The 17898-nt window shown below is 48.3% G+C and overlaps 1 protein-coding gene across 1 annotated transcript in view; it reads left to right on the forward strand.

Moving 5' to 3' along the window:
• The first annotated feature begins 1597 nt into the window (after positions 1 to 1597).
• CHST13 (carbohydrate (chondroitin 4) sulfotransferase 13) overlaps positions 1598 to 17898 on the forward strand; it is a 39678-nt gene continuing 23377 nt past the window's right edge. The window contains exon 1 of the mRNA XM_006876223.1: positions 1598 to 1694. Coding sequence (XP_006876285.1) covers positions 1598 to 1694 — 97 coding nt within the window. The remainder of the gene's footprint in view (positions 1695 to 17898) is intronic.

The raw sequence follows: 17898 nt of genomic DNA on the forward strand, positions 1-17898 counted from the left end.
TGAGATGCAATCCATACTGAAGGCTATGGTCTTTGATCTTCATCAGTAAGTATTTTATATTCTTTCATCAGTAACCTTTTTAAACTTAAATAATACAATAGAAAGAATTTTTTTAAAACTCTTTATTGTGAATTAGAGTAAAGGCTTACAGTCCCATATTGAACAAATCATACACTTCATGTCATTACACTGATTACAACCCCCTCCATGTCCCACCAGTATCTGCATCTATTCACTTTAACTCTTGCGCTCCTCTGTGTCCTCTGCCACCTCATCTTTCCTCTGTCACCCTCCCTTGTGGTGTATATTGTTTTCCCCATCACCCAAGTTAACATGTGTCTTAAGAAATTTTTGTATCACCACTGTTAACACAAAACAGGGTTACTTGTAAACACAAAACAAATGAATCTATAATGCCAAGCACTTCCATAGCTGAGTGCTAAGCACCAAACATCTAACTCACCTGTAAGGTGTTATTAACCAATATTAACCAATTGTACACACAAAGGTGAGTGGCACCAGAGGATTTGAATTAACTCAATGTTTTAATAGCAATTAGAACATTGAAGTTCAATGCAGTGTCTTACTCACTGCTTCAATTCACTGCACACATGCACACACATGAACACCTCATACATATATGTACATGACAAACCACGCATAAGCAAACATGTTCTTGTGTATATGTGCACACTGCCATTTGCACCCTCTGGTGGCCTGATGTGAGAGACAGAACCATGGGTCAAGTCTTGTCTCCCTGTGCCCACAGGGTACTGGATGCTTTATCTTCCAAAGGACTAAGGGTACTTTCTCCCACCCTAAACATCCCCTTCCCCCTCCCCTCCCACAGTGTCTTCAAGGAGTTGTAGGTCCCTGGTGCCTGGAGTAGTTCTAGGTGACAGGATGAGGTACAACAGGATTGAAGCCTAGAGGGAACATGTGCTGAGATCCCACCTCTCCTCCTTGCAAGGGGTCAAGATTCAGGCAGGGCCTGGAGACTCAGAAAGCAAGCAAGCACTCCAGGGACAATCTAATGAGAATGGGGCCTAAGGGGAGTGGGACCCCCGTTTCCTTGGCTAAGCCAGCTAAGCCCTTGGGCCCCTGACATGTAAACCAACAAAGAGGAAAGGAGACACCGTGTCTATCTGGGAGGGAATTGTGCCTGCAAGGGTTTGCTCCCCGCAGCACTAACTCAAGACTGTGCTTCTTGGCTATGTGGGGTACCCAGGACAAACTGACGGGGGCGGCCAAACTGGTTGCCCAGATCACAAGGCAAAATCCCACAGTCGATGCGCTGACTCCCCCACCCAGTCTCCGCCCTTCGCGGCCTGGATGGATGCCCCAAATGATGGTGTGGAGCGGGGTTCATAGGAGGCAGAGCCCGCCCGAACGGCTGTCGCTCACCGACCCAGTCCCCAGAGGGCTCCAGTCTTAAGAACTCAAGAGCCGGGGTCCATCCATTGCGCTCCATTCTTGATCAGCCCTCACACCCCCACACCTTGGTACACGCCGCAGGTCATCAGCCTGGGCTGATCCCAGGGCGGGTCCTGTGGCCCGCCACCAAGCACTGTCAAGGAAGAACGCAGCGGGGCCCAGCATGGGGAGGCGTAGCTGGCGGCGGCGCCTGGTAGCGGCCGCGTGTCTGGGCGCTGCGCTCCTGCTTCTGTCGTGCGCGCACCGCGCCCTGAGCTCCGGTGAGTGTCTGGGGAGCCCTCAGCAGCACGGACGGGCAGACAGGCCTCCGCGCTTACCCTCAACTCTGGACGACCAGCGGCCTGCCCCTAGGGCACGTAGGGAGGGAGGAGAACCGGAGCTGGGGTGGGGGTGGCATGGACCGTGTGGCCCTGGTAGGCTAACGTAGTAGACGCCTCTGCCGATGCCCCAGCCTGGTAGAAGGGACCATTCTGGCCTATCAGTCTATCCTTGGAGATACACCCCTAACACACACCCCCTAGTCAGATGTGGGTGGCGGAGGGCATTTGGCCAACCTAGGAAAAAAGGTCCTGTTTAACTTTACCCCCATCCCCTAGGGACTCCTGGTGTGGCACTGTAGAATTAAGCACTAGACTGTGCGTCACAAGGTCAGCAGTTCAAACCCACCAGCTGTTCCTCGGAAACCCTATGAGTTGGCACCTACTCGACGGCACAAAACAACAATAAGTACCCCTTAGTGCCCTGGATGCCCCTCGTGTAAGCAGTGGGTGGGGGACGGGAAAGTGGTCGCTCCTCTATCACAGAGAGCTGTCCATCTGCCCAATGAGTGATGCTGCTTTCCAACCCGTTCATGTACCCTGGAGCTCCTGGCTTCACCTGAAGTCCACATTGGGAAAGACTTGGGGCTCCCTTTTACCCACCTTATGGCTTAGTTGGGGAAACTGAGGCAGCCACATATGACTCCTTAGACCAGGCAAGACTGGTACTGTGTCTTCACTCACATGCTCTCCTCAAACCTCCCAAGAACCCAGTGTGTGGTGGGCCCAATTGCTATTCTACACATTTCCCAAACAAGGAAACTGAGACCAGTAGGGGAGGAGTGGACACAGTCAGACAACCGCTGACCACACTGTTTGCCTAGGGCTCCCAGCTGACCTTTGTGTTCCTGGCCTCTGCAGCTGTTTGCTATTCCTTGTATGTGTAGCTGGGGGTGGGGATGTTCCCATTCTCCTCCCACTCCCAACCCCCAGCTTTGGGCAGTGTGTGGACCTGGGTTCCTGGTAGAACTGTTGGATTGGGGTGGGTGGGGGTGGGATGAGGCGTGTAAGGAATAGCTCCAGTGTGGATAGGTGCTTGAGAAGTGGGATCGATGGGTGGCTGAAGAGATGAGGCTGTCTCAGTTTCTCCGCCAACGCCCCACCCCCCTACTTGCCCACTGAAGAGCCCAACTGGATCCAGGTCCTGAGAAGGGGTGTAGGGGTGGGTAAAACAAAAGTGTCATTCTATAATACTTAGGTTCGGACACCAGCTCTACCATTTTCCTGCTTTTGTTATTGTGGTTGTGCCGTTGAGTTGATTTTGACCCATGGTGGTGGTGGTTATGTGCTGTGAAGTTGGTACCAACTCATAGTAACCCTGTACAGGGTTTCCGAGGCTGTAAATTTTTATGGGTGAACATAGCCTCATCTCTCTCCCACAGAACAGCTGGTAGTTTCGAAATGCTGACCTTGAGGTTAGCAGCCCGATTCGTAACCACTATGCTACCAGAGCTCCTATAGTCACTTCCAAGGAGTGACTGGTGAGCTTGAACCGCCGACATTGTGATTCAAATGACTTTGAAGTCAAGTGCATTAACCCACTGCGCCACACCAGGACTCCAAGCCTCATCTTTCATTCACAGCCTCTCGGGTAGTTTCAAACTGCTGACCATGAGATTAGCAACCTGACTCACAACCACTACGCTAGGTAACCTCTTTTCCCTCTAAATACTCCCATCTGTGGAGTCCTGGTGTGGTGCTATGGGTTAATGCATCAGACTGCAAAATCATTTGAACTGCAAGGTCAGTGGTTAACAACAACTCCCATCTGTAAGATGAGGGTGCTTAAGTTCTTCCTCAGAGTCCTGGTGTGACACTGTGGGATAAAGCTCTGGACTGCGAGATCTGATTGAACCACAAGGCCAGCAGTTCAAACTCACCAGCCACTCACCCTATATAGGGTCGATATGAGTGGAACCGACTAGACAGCATTTCACAACAACAAAATTCTTCCCCACAGGGCTTCGTGTGGTTATTGTTATATGCTGTCAAGTTGGTTCTGACTCATAGCGACCAGTATAGGGTTTCCAAGGAGCAACTGGTGGGTTTGAACTGCTGACCTTGCATTTCAAACTGACCTTTTGGTCCAGTGCTTTATCCTGCAGCACTACACCAGGATCTTCTTCTTTCTCCTCTCAGTACACCTACCTATAAAATGGGCGGGCATGCTTAAGTTCTTCCTCACAGGTCTTCTGGAAAGGTGAAATTCATGGAGGTTGTTGTTGTTAGGTGCCATCGAGTTGGTACCGACTCATAGCGACTGTGTGTACAACAGTATGCAACACTGCCTGGGCCAACCTGGTCCTCAGCCAACCTCACTACTGTTGCCATGCTTGAGCCCACTGATGCTGCCACTTTGCCAATCCATCTCGCTGGGGCTCTTCCTCCTGTTCTCTGACCCTCCACCTTACCAAACATGATATCCTTCTCCAGCAACTGGTCCCTCCTGACAATATGTCCAAAGTATGAGAGATGAAGTTTGGCCATCTTGGCCTCCAAGGAGCATTCTGGCTGCACTTCTTCCAACACAGATCTATTGGTTCTTTTGGCAGTCCATGACACTTTCAATATTCTCCTTCAACACCATAACTCAAAAGCATCAATTCTTCTACGGTCTTCCTTATTCACTGTCCAGCTTTCACATGCATATGCATACCTGTGCTTTATTGACTATGCAAAGGCTTTTGATTGTGTGGATCATGACAAGCTATGGACAACATTACATTACAAAGTATGAGTATTCCTGAACACTTAATTGTGCTTATGAGGAACCTGTACACGGATCAAGAGGCAGTCGTTTGAACAGAACATGGGAACACTGAATGGTTTAAAATTAAGAAAGGTGTGCGACAGGGTTTTATTCTTTCACCATACTTATTCAACCTCTATGCTGAGCAAATAATCCTGGCATGAAGAAAAATGTGGCATCAAGATTGGTGGAAGACTCACTAACAACCTGCAATATACAGATGATACAACCTTGCTTGCTGAAAGTGGTGGTGGTGGTTATGTGCCGAGGAGTCAGTTCCGACTTATAGTGACCCTGTACAGGATTTCTGAGGCTATAAATCTTTATGGGAGTGAAAGCCTCATCTTTCCCCTCGTAGTTTCAAACTGCTGACCTTGAGGTTCACAGCCCGATTAGTAACCGCTACGCTACCAGAGCTGAAAGTGAAGAGGACTTAAAATATTTACAGATGAAGATCAAAGACCACAGCCTTTGGTGTGGATTACATCTCAATGTAAAGAAAACAAAAATCCTCACCACTGGACCAGTAAACAATAAACATCAGTGAGGTAGTGGATAGTACAAAGCCTTTTCATTGTATTAGCTATCATGATTAGGAATGATGCTGTGTCCATTCTGGGTCTGGCCAGGGCCCAGGTAAGCAGGTTTCAGGAGGTCTCATCAGTGCTCATGAGGTCTCAGCCCACTCACCCTGCCACCACGTCTGGACACAACCTGGACACTGCCCAATGTTCATGGACTGTGCTACAGTCATTCTTTCTGCCTCACCAACCCTGCCCATGAGCTGGCCAGCTGTCTGGGCAGCAGAGCTGAGGAGAGAGAGTAGCCCATGTAGACTCTGAGATATTCAGGACCACAGGAATCTTGGTGTCTGTGGTTGAAACTGTCTCTGTCATTCCTTATGCTTCTTCAGGGCCTGTGACAGGGCAGGGCTCAGCCCAGTGGGTGTGAGACAGGACCCAAGGCAGCAGGGAGTGGGCTATGCTGGGACACTGTATCTACGAGCCTCTGTGAGCATGGAGGTCTCTGTGAACACCTATCTATTTCTGCTGCAAGACATCTCTCCAGGTTTGAGAGAAGAAACATAAATAAAGGCACTTGACCTTCTTCCCTACCTGCAAAAAGCTCGTGGAAAAGGATAGCAGGTATTGGAGACAGGGACCCACAGTGCCCTCTCCTAGCCTTCACCCATCTATGTCTGTCATCTGGGCTGCCACACATCTGCCTTGCCACACATCTGCCCTTTGTCAGTACCTTCCCACCTAGCAGCCTGGCCTCACTCTAGCTGGTCTGGGAGGCCCTTCCTGGTGCTTGCTTCTGGTCCCCTTACACTTGGACAGGACTTTTCTCTAACCTCACTCTCCCCATCTCTGGTCTTCCAAGATTTCTCATGGACTTTAGAGGACTTTTCCCAGTGACCTGGCACTAACCACCATAGCTCTGTGAGTAACTTTAGACAAGCAAGAGTTAATCAGACAAACTCACTCTAACCCTGCTCTCCCCACTGTCTCTCTTCTCCCTCCCAAGCCACAATTTAAAGTTCCCGACCTCAGAAGCCTGTGGTGTGTTAATGGTAGGGCTCCTGGCTAATGTAGGCCTGGTCCTGCCACACCCATCCAGGGAAGCAGCCAGTCCAGGCCTGGAAGGTGTCTTTTAAGCCCCCAGATGCCACCATCAATGCCAGCCTAGTTCAGGACCCTGAAGATGAAGAAGACCCCAAGGGAAGGTGGGACAGCTTCCAAGGACCCTCCTGTCCCAACATGGTCACTACCCTGTCCGCCTTCAAACTCTTTTCTCTCTGTGTGTCCTTGTCTGGTGTGGCGGCTGCTGTCATTAGGATCTGTGGAGCTGGTCTTCCGAGAGTTGGAGCAATCCCTTGATCAAGTACTTACTACCCTAGGCTGTACCCTCAACCAGGTGCTCAACCCTCAGAGTATGTACACCAAGAGCCAGGTTATTCCCTGAACCAAGTGCTCACTGAGCACCTGCTTGTGACAGCTCTCTCTCCAGGCATAAGGAGGCAGCAGGGAATCAAACTTAAAAGAAACTTCATGGAGCTTCCATTTTTCATATTGACTACCAAAATCACCACTCTAAAATCAATCCCTCCCAGATACCTCCAGAGAGAGACAGGATGCTGCATTAAAGCCCACGCGGTTTCACATGGGCCTTTGCGGAAAGAACCCACCACGCCTGCCTGGAGACCTTCTGAGGGTTTTGTTCCTGGTTTGCAGGGGCTGAGCATCTTTGCTTATGCTCTAGCCATGGCCTCCGAAGTCCCCAGTGCAGAAGTCAGGGGCATGGTTGGGGCAGCTAGAGGAGGCCTGAGCAGGCAGATTGTCCCAGTCATTGTTGTTTCTCTCAGGGCCAGATGATTCTAAAACAGGGGGCTGGAGGGGCAAGTGTGGAAAGAGGATGGGAGAAGAAGGAGAAGCGGGGAAGGTCCATCCAATCCTACAGCTTCCCCACCTACCTCCCTTTCTGGCTAGAGACTGTCCTTCTTTCTCTCCAAACCACATCTCTCTCTCAGAGCTCAACTCTTCTTCGAGGTGTGTGTTATCCGAAATCTTCTCTGGCAGCATCCTTTCTAGAGGGTCTCCAGGGAAGGCCCCAGGCTCACGTGATCTGTCTTTCTGTCTCTGGTGCAATGGCTTCTTGGTACCCAGGGCTGCATGGACACACGTGATGCTGTGCACAGGGCCTGTGATGGCCAGTGTAGCAGCCCACAGGTACCATGGCAAGACTGGTGTAGAGTGCTCAGCGACCACTGGGGAGCCAAGCTACTAAGGCTGAGGTGGATCACTTAGGACTGATGGGCTTGGCCTAACAAGGTCTGGAGCAGCTGGAGGAGGCCTGAGCAGGCAGACTGTCCCAGTCCCACTGCTCTGTGTCACTGTCTCCTGCTCAGCCATTGGCAGTCCCAGCTGAAGCTGATAACCCTAGCCTGTAGTTTGTCCTTGAGCTCTCTTGCCCTCGTCTGCATACTCTGATTCCCTCCCCCTTCCTGGTCATTCACAGTGAGGAATCAGGGCCTGGGAAACATCTGCGACTATCTCAGTAAGGACAAACACACTTAAGACTCACTTAAGCCAGAAATGGAATTTTCCGAGTTTTTCTGTGCATACAATTGAGAAGTCCTGTAACTACTTTCAGGCATGGCTGGATATTGGATACAGAGGCTTAAATCATGTCTCCCACTCTAGGTTTGACTTTTGTCTGTGGTGGCTTCACTCTCAGGCAGGCCACCAGCAGTTCCATTAGTTTAGCAGTCCCAGTCTTTACTAATTGTTCCAACCAATCTCCAGGATGCATTTTCATTGACCTGGACAGGCTCACATGTTTTCCACCTCTGATCCAATTGATGTGGCAGGAAGGGATAGAATGCTTTGATTGGCTAAGCCTGGGTCACATGCCTACCTCAGCAGTTATGGGAGTAGGACACCAACCAGAACCTCATGAAAGTATGAGGTGGATTTGATGCTCAAGGGGAATCAAGGGTGAGGTTAGTGAGAACGAGGGGAAGTGGCTGCTGGGGTGGAATCAATGGACCTGTACCATGCTACCATCTATTCTCAGGCACTACTGGTGTGTCCAGAGCCCAGAGGCACCTTCCAGGCCCCCAGAGAGCACTGTGAGAAAGGTGGAATTGTTCAGTAGCATTAGCTACTGGAATAGGAGCTCTGGTAGCGTAGTGGTTACGAATCGGGCTGCGAACCACAAGGTCAGCAGTTCGAAACTACCAGCTGCTCCGCGGGAGAAAGATGAGGCTTTCTGCTCCCGTAAAGATTTACAGCCTCGGAAACCCTGTTCAGGGTCGCTGTGGGTCGGAACCGACTCGATGGCACTTAACAACAACAACAACAACAATATCATCGTGCAGACAGAGATCAAGAAAAGGGGATTTGCTCAAGGTCTCCCTTCTAGAAAGTGTTTGATGTTGTTAAGTGCCATCAAGTCAGTTCCAACCCATACCAACCCTGTATAGGGTTTCCGAGGAGCAACTGGTGAGCTCTAGCTAAGAAAGTGTGGGGGTCAGAATTTAAGTCCCAGTCTAAATTGCAAACTCCTTATCCTTTCCACTTTACAGGGCAGGGGCATTTAGGCTGGACTTTGGAGACTGCATACGAGTTTACTGGGTAAGAAAAAGAGGAAAAGCAATTAGAGACAGAGGGAGTAACACAGACAAAATCATGGAAGAATGAAATGGCCTGGTGTGTTAAGGGGTGTATTATGAGCAGAGTTTGGGGTTCATGAGACTGAGTTGTTGTTGTTAAGTATCGTTAATTTGGTTCCAACTCATAGTAACCCTGTATAGGGTTTCCAAGGAGCAGCTGGTGGGTCTGAACCACTGACATTGTGATTAGCAAGCAGCTCAATGCTTAATCTACAGTGCCACACATCAGAGGGAGTGGTAGAATGACAATGAGAAAGATACTGTAAGTTGGAGCCCACTCATGAATGGTCTTGAATCACAGGTTAAGAGCTGAGATGCATGCTCTCCTGGTGGCTGTGGCTAGTCTTTAGATATATATTTATTGTTACTGGGTGACCTCTACAGCAGATGGTTTCAGTGGTCCTCAATGCTACAGTAAAGGGAGGCTATTTTGCATGATGATTGGAGAAGCTCTTTGTAGAAGAGACTTCTTGTTGAGATCTGAAGGGTAAGAAGCAGCTACCCACAAGAAAGTTCCAGGGGTACTGCCCCAAGCAGAGAGAGCAGCTAGCGCAAAGGCATGAGATGGGACAGGTCCGATATATTAGTGGTCAGCAGTAAGGCCACCATGATTGAAGCCTAGTGAATACGCATGAAGGGTCGGGATTCGGTTGGAATGTGTTGTTAGCCAGTGGGTTTTAAGATCACCAACCTGGGGGGATGACTCTGGGATGGGGAACAGAAATGGGGAAAATAAGAAGACTTCTGAGGCTGTCCTGTGGGGAGCCCAAGGAGCTTGCCCTGGTGGAGGGTCTCTGGAAGGAGGCAAAGTGGGGTTCCCGGTATCTGTCAGAGTCAGAACTGCCAGGGCTATACCCAGGAATGATATGACCCCACTGTAGTTCCATTTCAGGTGGCTTGTAGAGTGCAAGGCATAGAGTTTGAAACATAAATACAAGTGGACAGCCCTCTTATTTCTCTCGCAGAATTACTTTTTTTAAAAATTTTATTTATTAAGGTATGCCTGACTCAAGCCATGGTGTTTTCAATAGCTTCATATGCATGTGAGAGTTGTTGTTGTTATTTTAGGTGCCATCGAGTTGTTACTGACTCATAGTGACCCTATGCACAGCAGAACAAAACACTGTGCACTCCTGTGCCCACCTCACAATCATTGCTATGGCTGAACCCACTGCTGCTGCAACTATGGCAATCCATCTTGTTGGGGGTCATCCTCTTTTTCTCCTACTCTCCACTTTATTAAACATGATATCCTTTTCCAGGGACTGGTCCCTCTTGATAATATGTCCAAAGTATGAGAGACAATGGCTGGCCATCCTGGCTTCCAAGGTACACTCTGGCTGTACTTCTTCCAACTCAGATCTGTTTGTTCTTTTGATAGCCCATGGTACATCTAATATTCTCCTCCAAAACCATAACTCAAATGCATCAATTCTTTTGTGTTCTTCCTTATTTCACATGCATGTGAGGTTATTGAAAATACCACAGCTTGGGTCAGGTGCACCTTAGTCTTCAAACTGACAGCTTTGCTCTTCAACACTTTAAAGCAGTCTTATGTAGCAGATTTACCTAATGCAATACATTGTTATTTCATGCAATGTGAAAGTTGGACAGTAAATAAGGAAGATCATAGAAGAATTGATGCATTTGACTTAAGCGCTAGAAAACAGAATATAAAAATACCATGGACTGTCATAAGAACAAACAAATCTGTGTTGAAATAAGTACAGCTATAATTCCCCTTTGAAGCCAAGCTAACTAGACTTAGTCTCCCACGCTTCAGATATATTTTAAGTGTAACCAACCTCGGCAGGAGGACATCATGCTAGGTTAAGTGGAAGGTCAGAAGAACACAGATGATCCCTAACAAGATGGACTGGCACAGTGGCCACAGCAATGGGTTCAAGAATTATAACAATTATGAGGATTGCACAAGACCAGGCAGTGTATTTTCTGCTGTGCTCAAGGGCACAGTGAGTTGGTACCATATCAATGGAACCTAATGATAACAAGAAACAGGAAAAAATATGGATGCCCAGACTAAGAATATGAAGAAGCTGATTTTAAAACTATATACTTTACTAATTCCTTAAAACTTTATGTGGTGCAAATAGTGTTTTTGTTACTGTTGCTTTTTTTGTTGTCATTGCTTTTGGTGCATGCCACCAAGTTCCTTCCAATTCATAGAAGAAAACAATGCCAGATATGAGAGACAAAGTCTTTCCTGTTTTAGCTGATAATATGGAGTTTTCCCACTGTCTCATTTAAAAAATATGGACAATTAGATTTCTGTGTATTCCATCTTGTTAGTTTCATATGTATAGCTACCTTTTTTTTATGTTTTATTATGAATTACGTGATAGTTTACATAGGAGAACATTAGTTTTACATTCATCCTATTGTATATCATTTCATTGCCATGTTTACAATCTCCTCCATGCATCATCAACTAACCAAAGGGTATACACTACAAGCCTGCCCCCACGGTCATCAGCACATAGCCCCTCTTCCTCTCTGTACCTAAAGTCCCCAACTGCTCCATCTCTCCATGTCATCATCTCTGTCTCCATCTCAGGCATCACTGCTTCTCTGGGTAGGGTCCCGCTCTCTGTTCCCTTGATGGTCCCAGGGACCTCCGCTCCTAGACTGTAAAGTTAATCACTCCCCTCCTTACTACAAAACATCTACCTTTACATTTCCAACCCTCACAATCAGTCTTTATAACAATTATTCACTATTATATCTTAAGAGGCATATCTGCATTTCCTTTCATCAGCCCCACCTAGACAGACTGGATACTACTCAGTGAAGATTCTACCTTCCTCCATGCCCTGTGGATCTAGGTTCCCTCTTGAAAGCTTGTAAGCCAGTCACTTCTTGCCTTTATAGCCTCCCTCCCCCATTTTGGGTAGCCAATGTCCAAATTGCCCATCCCTGTCTACTCTGTGTATGGAGGGGGTGGGAATGATCCTTGCTGTAAAGATTTGTTCCCTCTTTTGAGCTACTACATCCATAAGTGTAGGTCAAGTTCATCAAATTGTATCAGATTACTCTTTTTTTCCTCTTCTTTCTTCTGGTTGAGCTCTGATCATCCGGTCATTGAAGCCAGGTCAAGTGGGTATTATCTGCAAGTGTGGGTGTTCTTGTGCATATGCCCTCTCTTCTTATCCGCTGGACGCTTCACTCTCTAGTCCTCTGTGGCTACATCACTGACTCTGGGTCCAAGTCGCAGAATTACTTTTGACTTGTGAAGCTCTTGCCCAGCTTGTTTCTCTGATGGCCATGGCCTGATCTTCTGGAAAGGCTCTTTCAGAGCAGACCTCAGAAGCAAGGCCAGTGGAGGCAGGGCACCATGGAGGTGAGGCCAACAGGAGCAGATTCACCCTGGAGCCCAGTGTCCTAAAGGCCTGGCTCTTCCCAGCCTCCCACCCATCCCCCCAGTAGTCTACTCTCAAAACACTGACCAGACGGAACTTATTAACCAGGAACCATGTGTTGTAATCTTTGATCACGTGGCAGTCACCAAGTGGTTTTCCACCAGTGTCCCTGACCCCTACAAGGGGCTGCATGCAGACCTGCAGTACCAAGAATGGCTGTGCTTCTGTTCCTCTGTGTGAGGTTTCATTTGGCACAGCAGGTCTTATGGTGTAACGCATGTACCTGTCTAGTTCCTGTATTTGCCACCCTGTGACCTTGAGAAAGTTATTCCCCCTCCCCGAGCTGTCATTCCATCATTAGTCAGCAAAATGGTAGGAGACTACCACCTGCCTAGGAGGCGGCTGTGCAGATGTAGGGGGCCATGGGCAGAGTGTGTTGGCAGCAAGCATGGCCAAAGGTGATGCCCAAAAGGCAGGACGGAATGGGTACCAAGGACATGGATACTGGTGTAGAGGCCTGGGTTCAAATCATCTTTCTGGAACTCACTTGCTAGAAAGCCTTGGGCAAGTGTCTTTGCCTCTTAGAGCCTCGGTTTCACCATCTGTGAAATGGGAGTAATAGTTTCTTACTGGTAATTCAAATGCACCAGTGTATGGAAAGCATTTAGCAGGGTCCAGAGCTCAGGAAGCATCTGGAAGTGCCTGTGAACCCCAGAATTCTGTGAGTCCTGGCTATGCCACAGACGGCTTCCCACGCTGCCCCTTCACACCAGTTTGCAGACTTCTGGGTTCAGATGAAGATCTCCCATAATGGCGAAGGATGCCATGCACAACAGGGGCAGGCACCACAGATCCTCGTGCTGCCCACCACTGGGGAGTCAGGGCTCAGATGGTTCCTAAGGCTGGGCCCTGTGATGATGCTCAGGTAGGGACCGCTGGCCATGGAGGGTGGGAAATGAGCTGTGGAGGGCCAGAGGAAAGAGAATGGAAGACCCCTGGATCCAGTCCCGGACTCTGGACGGGGATGGTGGACAGCCCATCGCCTGCAGCAAACCCAGCCTACTTTTGGGGGCTATTTCAGTCTTTCCTTCTGAGTCTGCGACTCTGTGTGGCTTTCTGTCTCCCTCTCTGTCTCTATTTCTCTTGGTTCCCCCATCCTTCCCACCCTCCATCATGTCTCCCCCTCCCCATTCTCTCTTCCTTTCTCTATAACCTGCTCTTTTTTCTTTCCTTCTTCAGTGTAGAAGCCAGTCCTCATATGACTTACCCACGACCCCTGTAGACTCCCTCACTGGCTACGCAGACTGGGGCTGGCCTGTTGGTTTTCCTTGGTCTGCCTGTGCAGAGAGGCTGGGGGTGTGGAGGATGCAGGTCATGGGTGGGGTTTGGGGAGCAGTGTGAGCTTGTGTTTGAGGCCTATCCTTACCCTCAGACCCCAGCCTCTGGTTGTCCAGAGTCAAGGACTGGACCCAGGGATCTTCCATTCTCTTCCTTTCTGACCCTCCTGGGCCCATCTCCCACCGCTCATGGCCAGCTGGCCCTCCTGCAGGACCTGAGTTTCTCTGGCCTGTGATTACTGGCTGAGGCTACAATTGTCAGGGATGGGCTGGGTGGAAGCAGTCTAGCCCTCTAATTGCTAGCTCCAAAGGGGCTGCTATTCTGGGCGTCTCTTGTGGTTGCTTCCCCTTGCCCTCCACCATGGACACTTGGAATATGACGCAGAGGAAGCCCTAAGTAACTGCTGGTGTTTTCAGAAGCTGGGTGTCTCAAGTCAGGGACCTGGAGTAGGAACAAACCCCAGTCCCTTGGGACTCCTCTTCCTGCCACTGGCCACAATCCCAGGCTGGTGGGCACCTGTCCCTCCTTGACCCCAAGGAGAGCTCAGCATTTGGTGACCTCCCACCCCTGGGCCAGCAGAAGCACTTATTTACAAAGTGTGGCGGATTCACCCCCTCTCAGGGCTGGGGTGAGAAGCTGTGCTAACCCACTCAGGAGGGTCAGTTGCTTGTATAACTGGGTCAGCAGCGAAGGCTAGATCTATAGCAACCCACCTGGGGCCTCAAACGTGCATCCAGGAGGCTGGCTAACATTTCTGCATTTTCCAGCCAGCTCATTTTCTGGCTCAGGAAGGTAGCCATGCAGAGAGCCCTGCACCCCGAGTTTGTCCACAGGCCTGGGTCATGAGAGTTCTGCTCCTTGCTCCAGCCCTGCCCTTGTTTCAGGGTTATGGCCTGAAGTATGGAGGGGCCTAAAGGGCTCTGGATGCCAGGGAAAGGCCAACCTGGCTGTTATTCATTCATTTCTTCACCCAATCTCTATGTATTGAGCACATACCACAGGTGAGAGGTTGCTGCTTTGCTGTAGTTCTTAGAATGGGGTTCCTGACCAGGGCTGCTATAAAGCCTGGCAGATCACACATTTGAGTTAAATACAATAACGTAATAAGGAATGCATGCGCTACTTGGCAGGCTTGAGGTAGGAGAACACCATCCACCTTTTCAGGTCATGTCATGTTGCCATTACGCCTATATTGATTGTGTAATTGCATTTGGCTTAAGTTTTCCTCTTATTTACCCGCTAACCATGCCTCCAAAGGGTAAATCCGATGCAAGTGCTGGTGATGCATCAAAGAAAAGGAAGACTACTATAGAAAATGAAGTGTCAGTGCAGTGATCTGAAAGAGGGGGAAGGCTACTGTTATTCAAGGATGGAAACAATTTCCAAGCTAAAGTGAGAATGATAGAGCCTGTGAAAAGCTCTGCCCCAGTGAAAGCTACAATTATCACTTAAGTAGTGCCGTGGTTTAATTACTGAAATGGAAAGGCTATTGATAATTTGGTTAGACATCAAAATCAGTAATAATATGCCTGTTAGCTTTACATTTTCCATAAGGTTGCAAGCCTTTTAAATGACTTAAAGGTTGCATATGCAGCAAACGAAGGTGACTGTGATCAAGAATTATTTTAAGTAGGGATCAGTTCAATTGTTTCACAGTGAGGGAAATTTTTAAATGCAAGGTGAAGGCCAATGTACATGCTGTAAATGACTTTCTTGAAGTGCTGGGGGGAAAATTACTGAGGAAGAAGGTTGTTTCCCAGATAAACTACTTAATGTAGACAAGATGGGCTTACTTTTTTTGGGAGGTGAGAGGAGGAATGTCTGAAAAGGCCTACCTTTTGAAAGAGGAAAAAAATACACCAGAACATAAAGCTAACTTTATTGCCTGGGGGTAATTTCCCATAACCTCATAAGCTTTTGAAAGTTGGAGAATAAATAAGGAAGACCAAGAAGAATTGATACGTTTGAATTATGGTGTTGATGAAGAATATTGACTTAGCATGGGCTGCCAGAAGAACAAACAAATATAACTTGAAAGAGATATAGCCAGAATGCAAGACTTTGTCTCACATGCTTTGGATATATTGTCAGGAGGGACCTATTCCTGGAAAAGGGCATCATGCTTAGTAAAGTACAGGGTCATTGGAAAAGAGGAAGACTCCCAACCCAATGGACTGACAGAGTGGCTGCAACAATGGGTTCAAACACTGCAACAATTGTGAGGATGGTTCAGGACTGGGCCGGGTTTCATTTTGTTCTATCTAGGAGCTCTGGTAGCATAGTGATTACAAATCGGGCTGCGAATCTTAAGGTCAGCAGTTCAAAACTACCAGCTGTTCTGCGGGAGAAAGATAAGGCTTTCTGCTCCTGTAAAGATTTACAGCTTCGGAAACCCTGTACAGGGCCACTATGAGTCGGTACCGACTCTATGGCACATAACAACAACAACAGGGTCACTATGAGTCAGAACTGACTCAGAAGCACCTAACATAATTAACACTTAATATATCCAGGGATTTCAAGCTCAAACCTTTGTGTACTGCTCCTGAATCCGAGAGCACTTTGTGGTATCACTAAGGCACGTCTTCCTGTTATTCGGAGGCAAATGCAAAGACTTGGGTTGAACATCATTGCTTGGCCAAGAAAATCCAAGATTCTCTTTGTGCTTAACAATGAGCCCAGACACCCAAACAGTTTAGAAGACCTTATGTAAAGGGCGTATTTTTACCCACCAACTGCACATCACTACTTCAGTCAATGGATCTGGGAATCAGAGCCTCCTTGCAGGTCTATTATTTACAGCAGACTTTTTCACAAGCAGTCAGGGCTACCCGAGATGAGGTGAGGAGCTTAAGGGAGTTCTGGAGGAATTATAACATCTAGGATGCCATAAAGGAGCCCCAGTGGTATAGTGGGTTACATGTTGGGCTGTTAACCGCATGGTTGGCAGTTCAAATCCACCAGCCGATCTACAGGAAAAAGATGAAGTTTTCTGCTCCCATAGTGCTATAGAACCTATCCAGGGCAGCTAGTCCATCAGCACTGATTCGATGGCACACCATAACAACAAACGATGCCATGAAATATATTTGTTATTCCTGGGATGAAGTAAAGCAGTCAAATATGAAAGAAGCATGGAACAAATTGAGTCCTCAATTCACACATGCTTTTCAGGAGTTTACAACTGATAACATCACCGGTTAGGAAAGCTGTGGCTGATATACACAATCAACTGAAATTAGACAGTAAAAATGATGTTATAGAGTTACTCGACTCCTGTGTCAAAGAAGTAACCAACGAAAGCCTTCTGGAACTAGAGCAGCAGATGACAGCATTTGAAGAAGTTGTTGTTGTTGTTAAGTGCCATCGAGTTTGTTCTGACTCATAGCGACCCTGTACAGGGTCCCTTTACAAGGAGCAGTTGGTGAGTATGAACTGCTGACCTTGAGGTTCAAATTGACCTTGCAGTCCAATGCTTTATTCTACAGTGCCACATTGTTGTTGTTGTTAAGTGCTGTCGAGGTGATTCCAATCCATAGTGACCCTGTATAGAGTTTCCAAGGAGCAGCTGGTAAACTTGAACCACCGACCTTACAGTTCAAATGACTTTGCAGTCTGATGCATTAGACCACAGCGCCACAATAATCGAGAACTGAAAAAGTTTTTGACAAAAAGAACTGAAGCCTTTTGTCTCACTGAAATATGATGGCAAAGTTAGACGATCAAGAGTCTAATACAGAGGATCGGTGACACGGCGCTTCCCTGACCAGGCAACCCAGGTAGGAAAGTCTCTGGGGAAAAGGGGCAGAATCGCACATAGGCAACCTCAGTCTAGCAGACAGACAGCCTTTGAACAAACATAAGATCTTATATTTCAACAGTCTGAACTTGTTTTTTTTATAAAAGATCAAATTGCTGACGAATTACAGGCATTTTAAGCTTTTGCCTGCCTGCACGCGGCTCCCACTTCTGCACCCTGCACCCAAGTGCCTCTGCCCCCTGCAGACACTGGAATGCAGGGCAAGAGCAACCCCACTTAGGAGGCTGCATTTCCAGAGAAAAGGATAACAAAGCTGAACAAATAGAGAGGGATATCGGCGCGGATATCAGGAAATTTCGGGTACTCACGGTGCAGAGAGACTGATAGACGTATTCTTTACGTCATCAAATACAGACACTGCCTCCCTCCAGCCATTACCCCAGCCCTCTACAGCCACAGCCTAGACCAGCCCTCTGCCAAGCCACCGAGGCTCAGGAATGCCCAAGGCACAAGCCTGCCCACTGAGGCCAAGGCCCTCCCAAGGCCCAGACACTCCCACTGAGGCGAAGGCCTGCCCTGAGGCCCAACCTGCCCACAGACTGGTCACAAAGGCCCAGGCCCAAAGAAGGCCCAAATCACATACCCACTGCTGCCGAGGTCCAGGGCCCCCAAGGCCCAACCCGCCGCGCAGCCAGGTTGCTGAGGCCCAGTGCCCCTGAGACCCAACCCACCCACCCGAGGCCCAAACC

The sequence above is a fragment of the Chrysochloris asiatica genome, unplaced genomic scaffold (genome assembly GCF_000296735.1).
Source record: "Chrysochloris asiatica unplaced genomic scaffold, ChrAsi1.0 scaffold00367, whole genome shotgun sequence".
Classification (NCBI taxonomy): domain Eukaryota; kingdom Metazoa; phylum Chordata; class Mammalia; order Afrosoricida; family Chrysochloridae; genus Chrysochloris; species Chrysochloris asiatica.